Here is a 17,107-nt window from a genome sequence, read left to right on the forward strand (position 1 = left end):
AAGAGAAGGGGACTCACTCTGCCTCTTCCTGTGCAACAGGACACTTGTACTGAGCCGTACTGAATAGACAAATGTCAGCATACTGGCGAACTGCAGCAGGGGAGAGAGAGAGGGTTAACACAGTAGAAAAACACACACACTGTAGGAGACACGCTGTAGGAGACACGCTGTCGGAGACACACGCTGTAGGAGACACACGCTGTAGGAGAGAGAGAGGGTTAACACAGTAGGAAAACACACACACTGTAGGAGACACACTGTAGGAGACACGCTGTAGGAGACACGCTGTAGGAGACACACGCTGTAGGAGACACGCTGTAGGAGACACGCTGTAGGAGACACACGCTGTAGGAGACACACGCTGTAGGAGACACGCTGTCGGAGACACGCTGTCGGAGACACACGCTGTAGGAGACACACGCTGTAGGAGACACACACTGTAGGAGACACGCTGTAGGAGACACGCTGTAGGAGACACACGCTGTAGGAGACACGCTGTAGGAGAGAGAGAGGGTTAACACAGTAGGAAAACACACACACTGTAGGAGACACGCTGTAGGAGACACGCTGTAGGAGACACGCTGTAGGAGACACGCTGTAGGAGAGAGAGAGGGTTAACACAGTAGGAAAACACACACACTGTAGGGGACACGCTGTAGGAGACACGCTGTAGGAGACATGCTGTAGGAGACACGCTGTAGGAGACACACGCTGTAGGAGACACACGCTGTAGGAGACACGCTGTAGGAGACACGCTGTAGGAGACACGCTGTAGGAGACACGCTGTAGGAGAGAGAGAGGGTTAACACAGTAGGAAAACACACACGCTGTAGGAGACACGCTGTCGGAGACACGCTGTAGGAGACACGCTGTAGGAGACACGCTGTAGGAGACACCCGCTGTAGGAGAGAGAGGGTTAACACAGCAGGAAAACACACACACTGTAGGAGACACGCTGTAGGAGACACGCTGTAGGAGACACGCTGTAGGAGACACACGCTGTAGGAGACACGCTGTAGGAGACACGCTGTAGGAGACACGCAGTAGGAGACACGCTGTAGGAGACACGCTGTAGGAGACACACGCTGTAGGAGACACACGCTGTAGGAGACACACGCTGTAGGAGACACGCTGTAGGAGAGAGAGGGACAGGAAGCATACCCATACAAACCTGTGTATAAAGTACTACTGCAATACCAACCATCTGTCTCTCGTCTGGTCTGAGCAGAATCACGTTGTTGGAAACAAAGGCGGTTCTGAGAGCAGGCCCTGGTTGTGGCTATATGTTGGAGTCGCGTCTGGGACAGAGCTGTGGGGATTTGACTTTTTTCTCAGCCGGTAATTGTCATGCAAATCATTGCCGGTCTCACAGGGCTTCACAGCCTACAAGCCATTGGTGCGGATCTTTGGAACATCTACATTTAAGAAGAAAATGTTGCTTATTTCAGAAGGTCAGAATAGCAGACTCTGAGTTGTCCTTATCTGTCTGATCTGGCTATGACATATGGCTGTGGGCTACACTAGTTCATTTAGCAGACAAGATTTGCTTAGAATTCCCAAGGCATTATTTTATAGTATGAAGAATACAATTGAACATATCTGAATAAAATAGAAAGGGTCATTTTCCTAAACGATTCAGAGGGAGTTCGCACATGCAGCTATTCTGTGTTGAGCACTTAACAAATTGATCATTTGAAACAGGTCCTCCTGTAGGCTGACTTCAGAGTTAGACCTGCCACGGTTAGTTTTGTGTGCAGGCTGCACACACTTCATCAGTCTCTCATTCACAATTTGACAAGCACTTGATAATATTCTCACCCATCAGACTATTCTCAATTTAATCTGGTCTTTACATATGGCCTACTAATAAATGTGTGGAATTATTTTTTATTTAGAATAGCCCACAAAAAAATAAACATTCATAGCATTCAAAACATTCATTCATAGCTATGCTAACCTCTAGGGGGGTCTTTTTGAAGAATGTTTTGTTAATAATGAAAACGAAAATGCATTTTTGAATAAAGTCCTGAAGTGGTATTGATATATTGACGACATGTTTTGCATATGGGAAGGAACGGAAGAAGAGCTGTCAGACTTTATGGCACTACTCAATGACATTGACCCCCATCTCAAATTCACTGTTGAACGTGACACTAAACGTGGTCATTACCTTGGTATGTGGATTGAGAAATCAAATGGAACCCTGTTTACAACTCTGTATAGAAAAGAAACAGACAGAAATACTCTAATACAGAGAGACAGATTCCACCCTGGGCCATTAAAAAGAGGACTTCCTAGAAGCCCGTTTCTCAGACTGCGCCGTATATTCCACGCCACAGAGGACTATCTAGAAGCCCATTTCTCAGACTGCGCCGTATATTCCACGCCACAGAGGACTATCTAGAAGCCCGTTTCTCAGACTGCGCCGTATATTCCACGCCACAGAGGACTATCTAGAAGCCCATTTCTCAGACTGCGCCGTATATTCCACGCCACAGAGGACTTCCTAGAAGCCCATTTCTCAGACTGCGCCGTATATTCCACGCCACAGAGGACTTCCTAGAAGCCCATTTCTCAGACTGCGCCGTATATTCCACGCCACAGAGGAATATCTAGAAGCCCATTTCTCAGACTGCGCCGTATATTCCACGCCACAGAGGACTTCCTAGAAGCCCGTTTCTCAGACTGCGCCGTATATTCCACGCCACAGAGGACTATCTAGAAGCCCGTTTCTCAGACTGCGCCGTATATTCCACGCCACAGAGGACTATCTAGAAGCCCGTTTCTCAGACTGCGCCGTATATTCCACGCCACAGAGGACTATCTAGAAGCCCCTTTCTCAGACTGCGCCGTATATTCCACGCCACAGAGGACTATCTAGAAGCCCGTTTCTCAGACTGCGCCGTATATTCCACGCCACAGAGGACTATCTAGAAGCCCATTTCTCAGACTGCGCCGTATATTCCACGCCACAGAGGACTTCCTAGAAGCCCATTTCTCAGACTGCGCCGTATATTCCACACCACAGAGGACTTCCTAGAAGCCCGTTTCTCAGACTGCGCCGTATATTCCACGCCACAGAGGACTATCTAGAAGCCCGTTTCTCAGACTGCGCCGTATATTCCACGCCACAGAGGACTGTCTAGAAGCCCATTTCTCAGACTGCGCCGTATATTCCACGCCACAGAGGACTATCTAGAAGCCCATTTCTCAGACTGCGCCGTATATTCCACGCCACAGAGGACTATCTAGAAGCCCATTTCTCAGACTGCGCCGTATATTCCACGCCACAGAGGACTATCTAGAAGCCCGTTTCTCAGACTGCGCCGTATATTCCACGCCACAGAGGACTGTCTAGAAAAAGCAGTGGAGATGTGTATAAGGTTTCTAAGAGGCTATTCACCACAATGTGTGGATGAAGCTCTTCATTTGGCATTGGAAAACACATGAGATGAACTGCAACAAAAAGGACCCGCTAAAGCTAAAGAACTCTGTAATGTTCACCACCACACATACGTTGAACTCACGCAAAGTGGGAGATGCTGTCAAGAAACACTGGCATGTTCAAAAATCCACCACTTATTGTATATAGGAGAGGTCGCAATTTACGCAATAAATTGGCTCATGCCAACTGCCGGCCACAAAAGAAAACGAGGCAGGCTCTTTTACGCCCTCTTCTGAATGGTCGCTATAAATGCAGAGGTGGCGCACAGTTTTTGGGGAATAATCAGAATTATTTGGTAACATAGGTAAGATGTTTTATATTCATCATATGTTTGTAAGTTACTTCTCATCAGAATGTTATTTTTGTATGATACTGTGGCGGGGTTGCAGTATCTGTTCTATGTCAAGTCTAAGTTACTTGGGCCGGAGAAAGGGGAGATCTCTTGGCTCCACAATGTCTGTGTGCCAGTCAGTGTGTCTCTGTGATCTTGTCAAGATAGGATGGATTTGATATATGCCTGTTGATATGGAGGATTTGTTTATGGTTCTGAGTTTGAGAAGTGAGCATAGTTTAGGAGACAAAGCTGAACGGTAAATTATGCCTATGCTGTCTCACTATGTGTCTTTGCTATAAAGGATCTCAGTTGAAATGTGTGAGGGACTCTCAGAGAATTCATTGATAGACACTGAATTGATCTGAGAGTCACAGGGTTGTGATAGAGCTCATATAATTAAAGATGGACTTTGATAACTAACTCTGACTTGTGTGTGGTTTGCTCTCATGGTTTGGTAAAGAGGACATTTCCACGACACAGTGCAACAACATGATGAAGTGTGAATATTTCTGCCACCCACACACAGGAAAACGCTTCCAAATAAATGACATTATTATGTGCTCCACCACCCATTTATCTACATTGTGTTTGTGGGATCTTGTCTACAGTTAGTTGCCGGTGTGCACACCAGTAGCTTCACGTTTCCTTTGTGCTTCATTGTTTTTGTTTGAGTTTTGATTTATTAAAAATATGTGCAACTCTACGCACGCTGAGCCTTGGTCTACTCATTACGACGTGACACTATGTATGTTATGTTGTGAATTTGAACATGAATTAGGTGCCTATTTAAGATTACGATGTACCCAATGATTAATGAAAACTTGCTATGTCCTCATTGTGGTTTTACAGACGTGTTGAATACGTCTTATTTACACACTTTATATGAATAATTATGAAATGCATATTGTTATATTTGGTAGCACTTATTTATTTTTCCTTTGCCTCCACCCCCCTTCGATGCGTGGAACAGATGTGGGTGGGGGCAGGACTAGATAAGGGTGCTAATTTTAAAAAATTCACAAATGCTCTGACGAAGGCCGTGAGGCCGATACGAAAGGTTATTAAAGATCAGTAATACTATCAAGAGCAGTGTGCGGTTTCCTTTTTCCTTCATCTTGTTCAACTGTTGCCAGGCACCTGCAAAACGTTTGCTCAGATGTGCGAGTGCCTTTTGAATTTTTTATTTTGAAAAAGTCCACCAAAAAATGAATGCGCAAAGCATTGTGTTTAATATTAGGAAAGTTGATGGGCCTAGTGAGGGCCTAGTGTGGGCCTAGTGTGGGCCTAGTGAGGGCCTAGTAAGGGCCTAGTGAGGGCCTAGTGTCTGTGGGTTATGGGTTTTTGCTTTTCCTTTCAATTAAGACCAAGACGACCAGGTGTGGGGAGTTCCTTACTAATTAGCAACCTTAATTAATCAATCAAGTACAAGGGAGGAGCAGACACTTTCCCTCCGTCGAATGAGTTTGACACGTGTGGATTAGATGGACAATAGAGTGCTATTTACTGGGCCATTAGTAACTAGCGGTTATTACCAGGACATTAGTAACTAGCGGTTATTACCAGGCCATTAGTAACTAGCGGTTATTACCAGGCCATTAGTAATTAGCTGTTATTACCAGGCCATTAGTAACTAGCGGTTATTACCAGGCCATTAGTAACTAGCGGTTATTACCAGGCCATTAGTAACTAGCGGTTATTACCAGGCCATTAGTAACTAGCGGTTATTACCAGGCCATTAGTAATTAGCTGTTATTACCAGGCCATTAGTAACTAGCGGTTATTACCAGGCCATTAGTAACTAGCGGTTATTACCAGGCCATTAGTAACTAGCGGTTATTACCAGGCCATTAGTAACTAGCGGTTATTACCAGGCCATTAGTAATTAGCTGTTATTACCAGGCCATTAGTAACTAGCGGTTATTACCAGGCCATTAGTAACTAGCGGTTATTACCAGGCCATTAGTAACTAGCGGTTATTACCAGGCCATTAGTAATTAGCTGTTATTACCAGGCCATTAGTAACTAGCGGTTATTACCAGGCCATTAGTAACTAGCGGTTATTACCAGGCCATTAGTAATTAGCTGTTATTACCAGGCCATCAGTAATTAGCTGTTATTACCAGGCCATCAGTAATTAGCTGTTATTACCAGGCCATCAGTAATTAGCTGTTATTACCAGGACATTAGTAATTAACTGTTATTACCAGGCCATCAGTAATTAACTGTTATTACCAGGACATTAGTAATTAGCTGTTATTACCAGGACATTAGTAATTAGCTGTTATTACCAGGCCATCAGTAATTAGCTGTTATTACCAGGACATTAGTAATTAGCTGTTATTACCAGGACATTAGTAATTAGCTGTTATTACCAGGCCATCAGTAATTAGCTGTTATTACCAGGCCATTAGTAATTAGCTGTTATTACCAAGACATTAGTAATTAGCTGTTATTACCAGGCCATCAGTAATTAGCTGTTATTACCAGGCCATCAGTAATTAGCTGTTATTACCAGGACATTAGTAATTAGCTGTTATTACCAGGACATTAGTAATTAGCTGTTATTACCAGGACATTAGTAATTAGCTGTTATTACCAGGCCATCAGTAATTAGCTGTTATTACCAGGACATTAGTAATTAGCTGTTATTACCAGGACATTAGTAATTAGCTGTTATTACCAGGCCATCAGTAATTAGCTGTTATTACCAGGACATTAGTAATTAGCTGTTATTACCAGGACATTAGTAATTAGCTGTTATTACCAGGCCATTAGTAATTAGCTGTTATTACCAGGCCATTAGTAATTAGCTGTTATTACCAAGACATTAGTAATTAGCTGTTATTACCAGGCCATCAGTAATTAGCTGTTATTACCATGCCATCAGTAATTAGCTGTTATTACCAGGACATTAGTAATTAGCTGTTATTACCAGGACATTAGTAATTAGCTGTTATTACCAGGACATTAGTAATTAGCTGTTATTACCAGGCCATCAGTAATTAGCTGTTATTACCAGGCCATTAGTAATTAGCTGTTATTACCAAGACATTAGTAATTAGCTGTTATTACCAGGCCATTAGTAATTAGCTGTTATTACCAGGCCATTAGTAATTAGCTGTTATTACCAAGACATCAGTAATTAGCTGTTATTACCAGGACATTAGTAATTAGCTGTTATTACCAAGACATCAGTAATTAGCTGTTATTACTAGGACATTAGTAATTAGCTGTTATTACCAGGTCATTAGTAACTAGCTGTTATTACCAAGACATTAGCTGGTGTGGCAGTAATACAGTCAACGTAACAGCCCTAGTCTGGGACAATTTTAACATTTTAGCTAACCCTAACCCTTCTCCTAACCTGCTAAATTGATTATCCTATCCTGCTACGTTAATTCTCCTATCCTGCTACGTTAATTCTACCCATCAGTAACCTGCTACGCCATTAATTCTCCTAACCTGCTACGTTAATTCTCCTATCCTGCCACAGTAATTCTCCTATCCTGCTACCAGGACATTTAATTCTCCTATCCTGCTGTTATTACCAAGACATTTAATTCTCCTATCCTGCCATCGTTAATTCTCCTAACCTGCTACAGGTTAATTCTCCTATCCTGACATTACGTTAATTCTCCTATCCTGCTAGTAATTCTGTTAACCTGCATTAGTAATTCTGTTAACCTGCCATCAGTAATTCTCCTAACCTGCTACGTTAATTCTCCTAACCTGACTACGTTAATTCTCCTATCCTGCCTAGTAATTCTCCTAACCTGCTACGCTGATTCTCCTATCCTGCTACAGGTTAATTCTCCTATAATGCTGTTATTACTAGGACATTAGTAATTCTCCTAACCTGCTAGCGTTAATTATCCTATCCTGCTACGTTAATTCTCCTAACCTGCTACGTTAATTCTCCTATCCTGCTACGTTAATTCTCCTATCCTGCTACGTTAATTCTCCTATCCTGCTACGTTAATTCTCCTAACCTGCTACGTTAATTCTCCTATCCTGCTACGTTAATTCTCCTATCCTGCTACGTTAATTATCCTATCCTGCTACGTTAATTCTCCTATCCTGCTACGTTAATTCTCCTAACCTGCTACGTTTAATTCTCCTATCCTGCTACGTTAATTCTCCTATCCTGCTACGTTAATTCTCCTAACCTGCTACGTTAATTCTCCTATCCTGCTACGTTTAATTCTCCTATCCTGCTACGTTAATTATCCTATCCTGCTACGTTAATTCTCCTATCCTGCTACGTTAATTCTCCTATCCTGCTACGTTTAATTCTCCTATCCTGCTACGTTAATTCTCCTAACCTGCTACGTTGATTCTCCTATCCTGCTACGTTAATTCTCCTGCATAAAGTCCTTTCTGCTGTTCTCCAAAACCGTCAGGCCTGCCCGCAGAACAGCGTGAGTTTCCAATAACGCCATACCCACTGGTCTGAGGACACCATACCCCCTGGTCTGAGGATACCGTACCACCCTGTTCGGAGGATATCATACCACCTGGTCTGAGGATACCATGCCCCCTGGTCTGAGGATACCATACCCCCTGGTCTGAGGATACCATACCCCCTGTTCTAAGGATACCGTACCACCCTGTTCTAAGGATACCGTACCACCTGGTCTGAGGATACCGTACCACCTGGTCTGAGGATACCATACCACCTGGTCTGAGGATACCATACCACCTTGTCTGAGGATACCATACCCCCTGGTCTGAGGATACCATACCCCCTGGTCTGAGGATACCATACCCCCTGGTCTGAGGATACCATACCCCCTGGTCTGATGATACCATACCCCCTGGTCTGAGGATACCATACCCCCTGGTCTGAGGATACCATACCCCCTGGTCTGAGGATACCATACCCCTTGGTCTGAGGATACCATACCCCCTGGTCTGAGGATACCATAGCCCCTGGTCTGAGGATACCATACCCCTGGTCTGAGGATACCATACCCCCTGGTCTGAGGATACCATACCCCCTGGTCTGAGGATACCATACCCCCTGGTCTGAGGATACCATACCCCCTGGTCTGAGGATACCATACCCCCTGGTCTGAGGATACCATACCCCCTGGTCTGAGGATACCATACCCCCTGGTCTGAGGATACCATACCCCTTGGTCTGAGGACGCCATACCCCCTGGTCTGAGGATACCATACCCCCTGGTCTGAGGATACCATACCCCCTGGTCTGAGGATACCATACCCCTTGGTCTGAGGACACCATACCCCCTGGTCTGAGGATACCATACACCCTGGTTTGAGGATACCATACCCCCTGTTCTGAGGATACCATACCCCCTGGTCTGAGGATACCATACCCCCTGGTCTGAGGATACCATACCCCTTGGTCTGAGGACACCATACCCCCTGGTCTGAGGATACCATACCCCCTGGTCTGAGGATACCATACCCCCTGGTCTGAGGATACCATACCCCTGGTCTGAGGATACCATACCCCCTGGTCTGAGGATACCATACCCCTGGTCTGAGGATACCATACCCCTGGTCTGATGATACCATACCCCTGGTCTGAGGATACCATACCCCTGGTCTGATGATACCATACCCCTGGTCTGATGATACCATACCCCTGGTCTGATGATACCATACCCCCTGGTCTGATGATACCATACCCCCTGGTCTGAGGACACCATACCCCCTGGTCTGAGGATACCATACCCCCTGGTCTGAGGATACCATACCCCCTGGTCTGAGGATACCATACCCCTTGGTCTGAGGACACCATACCCCCTGGTCTGAGGACATGCGTGTGTCTTACCTGAGATTTTCAACCTCTTGACTGTTTTGGTAGTGTTGTTGGTCGCATGGACATTCACACTGATAGGTTCTCCATGGTAGTAGAGCTGAGAGAGAGGGAGAGACAGAGAGGGGGAGAAAGAGGGAGAGAAAGAGAGGGGGAGAAAGAGAGGAGGGAGAAAGAGAGGAGGGAGAAAGAGAGGGGGAGAAAGAGAGGGGAGAGAAAGAGAGGGGAGAGAAAGAGAGGGGGAGAAAGAGAGGGGCAGAAAGAGAGGGGCAGAAAGAGAGGGGGAGAAAGTGAGGGGGAGAAAGTGAGGGGAGAGAGAGGGAGAGCAAGAAAGGGGGAGAAAGAGAGGGGCAGAAAGAGAGGGGAGAGAGAGGGAGAGAAAGAAAGGGGGAGAAAGAGAGGGAAGAGAGAGGGAGAGAATGAAAGGGGGAGAAAGAGAGGGGGAGAAAGAGAGGGGGAGAAAGAGAGGGGAGAGAGAGGGAGAGAAAGAAAGGGGGAGAAAGAGACGGGCAGAAAGAGAGGATGAAAGAGAGAGAACAAGAATGAGAGATAAAGGGGAGGGGTTGGGGGTCAATATACAGTGAGCTCCAAAAATATTGTGACAGTGACAACGTTTGTTGTTTTGTCTCTGTACTGCAGAACTTTGGATTTGAAATTATATAATGACTATTCGGTTAAAGCGCTGACTGTCAGCTTTGGAGGCAGGTAGTCTAGTGGTTAGAGTGTAGGGGCGGCAGGTACTCTAGTGGTTAGAGTGTAGGGGCGGCAGGTAGCCTAGTGGTTAGAGTGTAGGGGAGGCAGGTAGTCTAGTGGTTAGAGTGTAGGGGAGGCAGGTAGACTAGTGGTTAGAGTGTAGGGGCGGCAGGTACTCTAGTGGTTAGAGTGTAGGGGCGGCAGGTAGCCTAGTGGTTAGAGTGTAGGGGAGGCAGGTAGTCTAGTGGTTAGAGTGTAGGGGCGGCAGGTACTCTAGTGGTTAGAGTGTAGGGGCGGCAGGTAGCCTAGTGGTTAGAGTGTAGGGGAGGCAGGTAGTCTAGTGGTTAGAGTGTAGGGGTGGCAGGTAGACTAGTGGTTAGAGTGTAGGGGAGGCAGGTAGTCTAGTGGTTAGAGTGTAGGGGTGGCAGGTAGTCTAGTGGTTAGAGTGTAGGGGCGGCAGGTAGCCTAGTGGTTAGAGTGTAGGGGTGGCAGGTAGTCTAGTGGTTAGAGTGTAGGGGAGGCAGGTAGTCTAGTGGTTAGAGTGTAGGGGTGGCAGGTAGTCTAGTGGTTAGAGTGTAGGGGTGGCAGGTAGTCTAGTGCTTAGAGTGTAGGGGCGGCAGGTAGCCTAGTGGTTAGAGTGTAGGGGAGGCAGGTAGTCTAGTGGTTAGAGTGTAGGGGAGGCAGGTAGTCTAGTGGTTAGAGTGTAGGGGCGGCAGGTAGCCTCGTGGTTAGAGTGTAGGGGAGGCAGGTAGTCTAGTGGTTAGAGTGTAGGGGTGGCAGGTAGCCTCGTGGTTAGAGTGTAGGGGCGGCAGGTAGTCTAGTGGTTAGAATGTAGGTGCGGCAGGTAGTCTAGTGGTTAGAGTGTAGGGGAGGCAGGTAGTCTAGTGGTTAGAGTGTAGGGGTGGCAGGTAGCCTCGTGGTTAGAGTGTAGGGGTGGCAGGTAGCCTAGTGGTTAGAGTGTAGGGGTGACAGGTAGCCTAGTGGTTAGAGTGTAGGGGAGACAGGTAGCCTAGTGGTTAGAGTGTTGGGGAGACAGGTAGTCTAGTGGTTAGAGTGTAGGGGTGGCAGGTAGCCTCGTGGTTAGAGTGTAGGGGTGGCAGGTAGCCTAGTGGTTAGAGTGTAGGGGAGACAGGTAGCCTAGTGGTTAGAGTGTAGGGGAGACAGGTAGCCTAGTGGTTAGAGTGTTGGGGAGACAGGTAGCCTAGTGGTTAGAGTGTAGGGGAGACAGGTAGCCTAGTGGTTAGAGTGTAGGGGAGACAGGTAGCCTAATGGTTAGAGTGTAGGGGAGACAGGTAGCCTAGTGGTTAGAGTGTAGGGGAGACAGGTAGCCTAGTGGTTAGAGTGTATGGGCGGCAGGTAGCCTAGTGGTTAGAGTGTAGGGGCGGCAGGTAGCCTAGTGGTTAGAGTGTAGGGGAGACAGGTAGCCTAGTGGTTAGAGTGTAGGGGAGACAGGTAGCCTAGTGGTTAGAGTGTATGGGCGGCAGGTAGCCTAGTGGTTAGAGTGTAGGGGCGGCAGGTAGCCTAGTGGTTAGAGTGTAGGGGAGACAGGTAGCCTAGTGGTTAGAGTGTAGGGGAGACAGGTAGCCTAGTGGTTAGAGTGTATGGGCGGCAGGTAGTCCAGTGGTTAGAGTGTAGGGGAGACAGGTAGCCTAGTGGTTAGAGTGTATGGGCGGCAGGTAGCCTAGTGGTTAGAGTGTAGGGGAGACAGGTAGCCTAGTGGTTAGAGTGTAGGGGAGACAGGTAGCCTAGTGGTTAGAGTGTAGGGGAGACAGGTAGCCTAGTGGTTAGAGTGTAGGGGTGACAGGTAGCCTAGTGGTTAGAGTGTAGGGGAGACAGGTCGCCTAGTGGTTAGAGTGTAGGGGAGACAGGTCGCCTAGTGGTTAGAGTGTAGGAGAGACAGGTAGCCTAGTGGTTAGAGTGTAGGGGAGACAGGTAGCCTAGTGGTTAGAGTGTAGGGGAGACAGGTAGCCTAGTGGTTAGAGTGTAGGGGAGACAGGTAGCCTAGTGGTTAGAGTGTAGGGGAGACAGGTAGCCTAGTGGTTAGAGTGTATGGGCGGCAGGTAGTCCAGTGGTTAGAGTGTAGGGGAGACAGGTAGCCTAGTGGTTAGAGTGTAGGGGAGACAGGTAGCCTAGTGGTTAGAGTGTAGGGGAGACAGGTCGCCTAGTGGTTAGAGTGTAGGGGAGACAGGTCGCCTAGTGTTTAGAGTGTAGGAGAGACAGGTAGCCTAGTGGTTAGAGTGTAGGGGAGACAGGTAGCCTAGTGGTTAGAGTGTATGGGAGACAGGTAGCCTAGTGGTTAGAGTGTAGGGGAGACAGGTAGCCTAGTGGTTAGAGTGTAGGGGAGACAGGTAGCCTAGTGTTTAGAGTGTAGGAGAGACAGGTAGCCTAGTGGTTAGAGTGTAGGGGTGACAGGTAGCCTAGTGTTTAGAGTGTAGGAGAGACAGGTAGCCTAGTGGTTAGAGTGTAGGGGAGACAGGTAGCCTAGTGTTTAGAGTGTAGGAGACAGGTAGCCTAGTGGTTAGAGTGTAGGGGTGACAGGTAGCCTAGTGGTTAGAGTGTAGGGGAGACAGGTCGCCTAGTGGTTAGAGTGTAGGGGAGACAGGTCGCCTAGTGTTTAGAGTGTAGGAGAGACAGGTAGCCTAGTGGTTAGAGTGTAGGGGAGACAGGTCGCCTAGTGGTTAGAGTGTAGGGGAGACAGGTCGCCTAGTGGTTAGAGTGTAGGAGAGACAGGTAGCCTAGTGGTTAGAGTGTAGGGGAGACAGGTAGCCTAGTGCTGTCTGATTAAAAAGAGAATGATATTGCTGCCGCCCGTAGCATTGAATGCAAGGGAAGCCAGCGAGCATCTAGAAAATCAGAGTTGAGCTAAACTGAGTGAGCTCAGCTGAGAATGGTCCTGTCGAACCAAAAACAAGTGTCACGGGAAGCCAGCGAGCATTTGGCTTCACACCAATCACAGAGAAATATGTCATCAACAGATACAACTTGAATTGTTGCATCTCGTTGAGTTGTTGTTCTCCAGTAGCTAGCTAGCTAAAATTGTCCCTTTCCTAAATTAGCCATGGATGGAGATAGGGATTTGAACTTGTGGTTTTACTAAATTCCATGTACTGGCCAATGATTATAAAGGCAATTCTGATCCAACCATTAATTCATACATTGTGCCCCTGGCCCGAGAGGATGGAAGTTCAATATGTAGCTAGTTGTAGAAGGCTAATGTTAACAAGCTGGCCTAGCACATAATTACCCATGAAAGAAAATTAGGCTAGCCAGCAAGCATTTTAGCCAGATAGCATAAGACAACAACAACTTAAAGCGTGTACTGTATGACAGTCATAGACAGTTTAGGCAACATGAAAGAGGAGGATGGCATTGGTGTTTCTCTACAAGTAGGGTGAGACAACATGTTTTTTCTACTTGCATGAATGCACACACACACACATATCAGAACCATGGACAGCCACATATTTAACTTAAGTTGATTGGACTAAATAGTTTTTGGTATCTTTTAGTTGTCACTGTATTGGACCAAGCAGAGGTGATTTGATGATGTTGGCAGGCAGGCAGGCAGGCAGGCAGACAGACAGACAGACAGACAGACAGACAGACAGACAGACAGACAGACAGACAGACAGACAGACAGACAGACGGACAGAGACAGACAGACAGACAGACAGACAGACAGACAGACAGACAGACAGACAGACAGAGCAGCGGTCAGAGACAGACAGACAGACAGACAGACAGACAGACAGACAGACAGACAGACAGACAGACAGACAGACAGACAGACAGACAGACAGACAGACAGACAGACAGACAGATAGATAGATAGAGCAGCGGTCTAAGGCACTGCATCTCAGTGCTAGAGTTGTCACTACAGACACCCTGGTTCGAATCCAGGCTGTATCACAGGCCGTCGTTGTAAATAAGAATTTGTTCTCAACTGACTTGCCTAGTTAAAAGAGGTTAAATATATATCTGTTTTTATAGATAGAGAATGATAGAGATAGAATATGATGGCAGGTAGCCTAGCAACAGAACATAAATTCCCCCCCCCTTTTTTTAATCTGCTATAACCATTCAATCAAATATTATTTGTAGAACGCTTTTTACAAATTCATGTGTGTGTGTGTGTGAGTGTACCTCTATTTCGTCCAGTGAGCTCTAGGTGTAGAGAGTGTTGCCGTGTGTGTGTGTGTGTGTGTGTGTGTGTGTGTGTGTGTGTGTGTGTGTGTGTGTGTGTGTGTGTGTGTGTGTGTGTGTGTGTGTGTGTGTGTGTGTGTGTGTGTGTGTGTGTGTGTGTGTGTGTCCTACCTCTTTATCCAGGGAGGCCTCTAGGTGTAGAGAGTGTTGCCGTGTGTGTGTGTGTGTGTGTGTGTGTGTGTGTGTGTGTGTGTGTGTGTGTGTGTGTGTGTGTATCCTACCTCTTTATCCAGGGAGGCCTCTAGGTGTAGGGATCTATCTGACAGTAGGAAGGATCGTGTTGTCTCCACCATGGGCTGAGGACCAGGCTTCTCTGGGGCGTACTGCACCTTACGGATCACCAGACGCACTGAGTTCCTGTAGTAACACACAGGAGAAAAATACATGACAGACCATACAACCGTAAAACAAATGAATGAAAGGACACATAGCCTGCTTAGACTACAGTCTACAGTCTACTGTCTACAGTCTACAGACTACAGTCTACAGTCTACAGTCTACAGTCTACAGTCTACAGTCTACAGTCTACTGTCTACAGTCTACAGTCTACAGTCTACAGTCTACTGTCTACAGTCTACTGTCTACAGACTACAGTCTACAGTCTACTGTCTACAGTCTACAGACTACAGTCTACAGTCTACTGTCTACAGACTACAGTCTACTGTCTACAGTCTACTGTCTACAGTCTACTGTCTACAGACTACAGTCTACTGTCTACAGTCTACTGTCTACAGTCTACAGACTACAGTCTACTGTCTACAGTCTACAGTCTACAGTCTACAGTCTACAGTCTACAGTCTACAGTCTACTGTCTACAGACTACTGTCTACAGTCTACAGTCTACAGTCTACAGTCTACTGTCTACAGTCGACAGTCTTACCTTTTATGTATCTTCTCCTCTACAGTCTACAGACTACAGTCTTACCTTTTATGTATCTTCTCCTCTACAGTCTACAGTCTACAGTCTACAGACTACAGTCTTACCTTTTATGTATCTTCTCCTCTACAGTCTACAGTCTACAGTCTACAGTCTTACATTTTATGTATCTTCTCCTCTACAGTCTACAGTCTACAGTCTACAGACTAGTCTACAGTCTACAGTCTACAGTCTACAGACTAGTCTACAGTCTACAGACTACAGTCTTACCTTTTATGTATCTTCTCCTGTACAGTCTACAGTCTACAGTCTACAGTCTACAGTCTTACATTTTATGTATCTTCTCCTCTACAGTCTACAGTCTACAGTCTACAGACTAGTCTACAGTCTACAGTCTACAGTCTACAGTCTACAGTCTACAGACTAGTCTACAGACTACAGTCTTACCTTTTATGTATCTTCTCCTGTACAGTCTACAGTCTACAGTCTACAGTCTACAGACTACAGACTACAGTCTTGCCTTTTATGTATCTTCTCCCCTACAGTCTACAGTCTACAGACTACAGTCTACAGTCTACAGTCTACAGTCTACAGTCTACAGACTACAGTCTACAGTCTACAGTCTATAGTCTACAGTCTATAGTCTACAGTCTTACCTTTTATGTATCTTCTCCTCTACAGTCTACAGTCACCAGTCTACAGTCTACAGTCTACAGACTACAGACTACAGTCTATAGTCTACAGTCTACAGTCTACAGTCTACAGACTAGTCTACAGACTACAGTCTTACCTTTTATGTATCTTCTCCTGTACAGTCTACAGTCTACAGTCTACAGTCTACAGACTACAGACTACAGTCTTGCCTTTTATGTATCTTCTCCCCTACAGTCTACAGTCTACAGACTACAGTCTACAGTCTACAGTCTACAGTCTACAGTCTACAGACTACAGTCTACAGTCTACAGTCTATAGTCTACAGTCTATAGTCTACAGTCTTACCTTTTATGTATCTTCTCCTCTACAGTCTACAGTCACCAGTCTACAGTCTACAGTCTACAGACTACAGACTACAGTCTATAGTCTACAGTCTATAGTCTACAGTCTTACATTTTATGTATCTTCTCCTCTACAGACTACAGTCTACAGTCTACAGTCTACAGTCTACAGTCTACAGTCTACAGACTACAATCTTACCTTTTATGTATCTTCTCCTCTACAGTCTTAGCGCAGAAGGCTCTGACCTCAAAGTCTACTCCACAGGCCTGAACAGAGAGAGAAAGTAAGGGAGAGACAGAGAGAGGGAGAGAGAGAGCGAGAGAGACAGAGAGAGAGGGAGGGAGCGTGAGAGAAAGTGAGGGAGAGGCAGAAAGAGGGAGAGACAGAAATAGGGGTAGACAGAGAGAGAGGGGTAGACAGAGAGAGAGGGAGAGGCAGAGAGAGAGGGGGAAGGAGAACAAGAGAGACAGAGAGAGAGGGAGGGAGCGTGAGAGAAAGTGAGGGAGAGGCAGAAAGAGGGAGAGACAGAAATAGGGGTAGACAGAGAGAGAGGGGTAGACAGAGAGAGAGGGAGAGGCAGAGAGAGAGGGAGGGAGCGCAAGAGAGACAGAGAGAGAGGGAGGGAGCGCAAGAGAGACAGAGAGAGAGGGAGAGGCAGAGAGAGAGGGAGACAGAGAGAGAGGGAGGGAGCGCAAGAGAGACAGAGAGAGAGGGAGGCAGTGCAAGAGAGAGAGAGAGAGAGAGAGAGGAGAGAGAGAGAGGGAGAGGCAGAAA

General features: G+C 46.4%; 1 protein-coding gene across 10 annotated transcripts in view; it reads right to left on the minus strand.

The window, feature by feature from the left end:
- The window catches only part of LOC118376321 (arrestin red cell-like), a 110,123-nt gene that overhangs the window by 16,901 nt on the left and 76,115 nt on the right, over nucleotides 1–17,107 (minus strand). For 2 of the 10 annotated variants that reach the window (XM_052497650.1, XM_052497649.1), the window contains exons 7-10: nucleotides 16,532–16,599; nucleotides 14,682–14,817; nucleotides 9,580–9,664; nucleotides 18–90 (exon numbers count right to left, since the gene is read on the minus strand). In XM_052497650.1, coding sequence (XP_052353610.1) covers nucleotides 18–90; nucleotides 9,580–9,664; nucleotides 14,682–14,817; nucleotides 16,532–16,599 — 362 coding nt within the window. Of the gene's footprint in view, nucleotides 1–17; nucleotides 91–9,579; nucleotides 9,665–14,681; nucleotides 14,818–15,340; nucleotides 15,362–15,385; nucleotides 15,407–15,444; nucleotides 15,466–15,607; nucleotides 15,620–15,784; nucleotides 15,797–15,993; nucleotides 16,015–16,127; nucleotides 16,140–16,336; nucleotides 16,358–16,531; nucleotides 16,600–17,107 lie in introns of those variants that run through there. The other 8 variants (XM_052497656.1, XM_052497659.1, XM_052497655.1 and 5 more) reach the window with 8 other exon arrangements.

Source organism: Oncorhynchus keta, chromosome 35 (assembly GCF_023373465.1).
Source record: "Oncorhynchus keta strain PuntledgeMale-10-30-2019 chromosome 35, Oket_V2, whole genome shotgun sequence".
Classification (NCBI taxonomy): domain Eukaryota; kingdom Metazoa; phylum Chordata; class Actinopteri; order Salmoniformes; family Salmonidae; genus Oncorhynchus; species Oncorhynchus keta.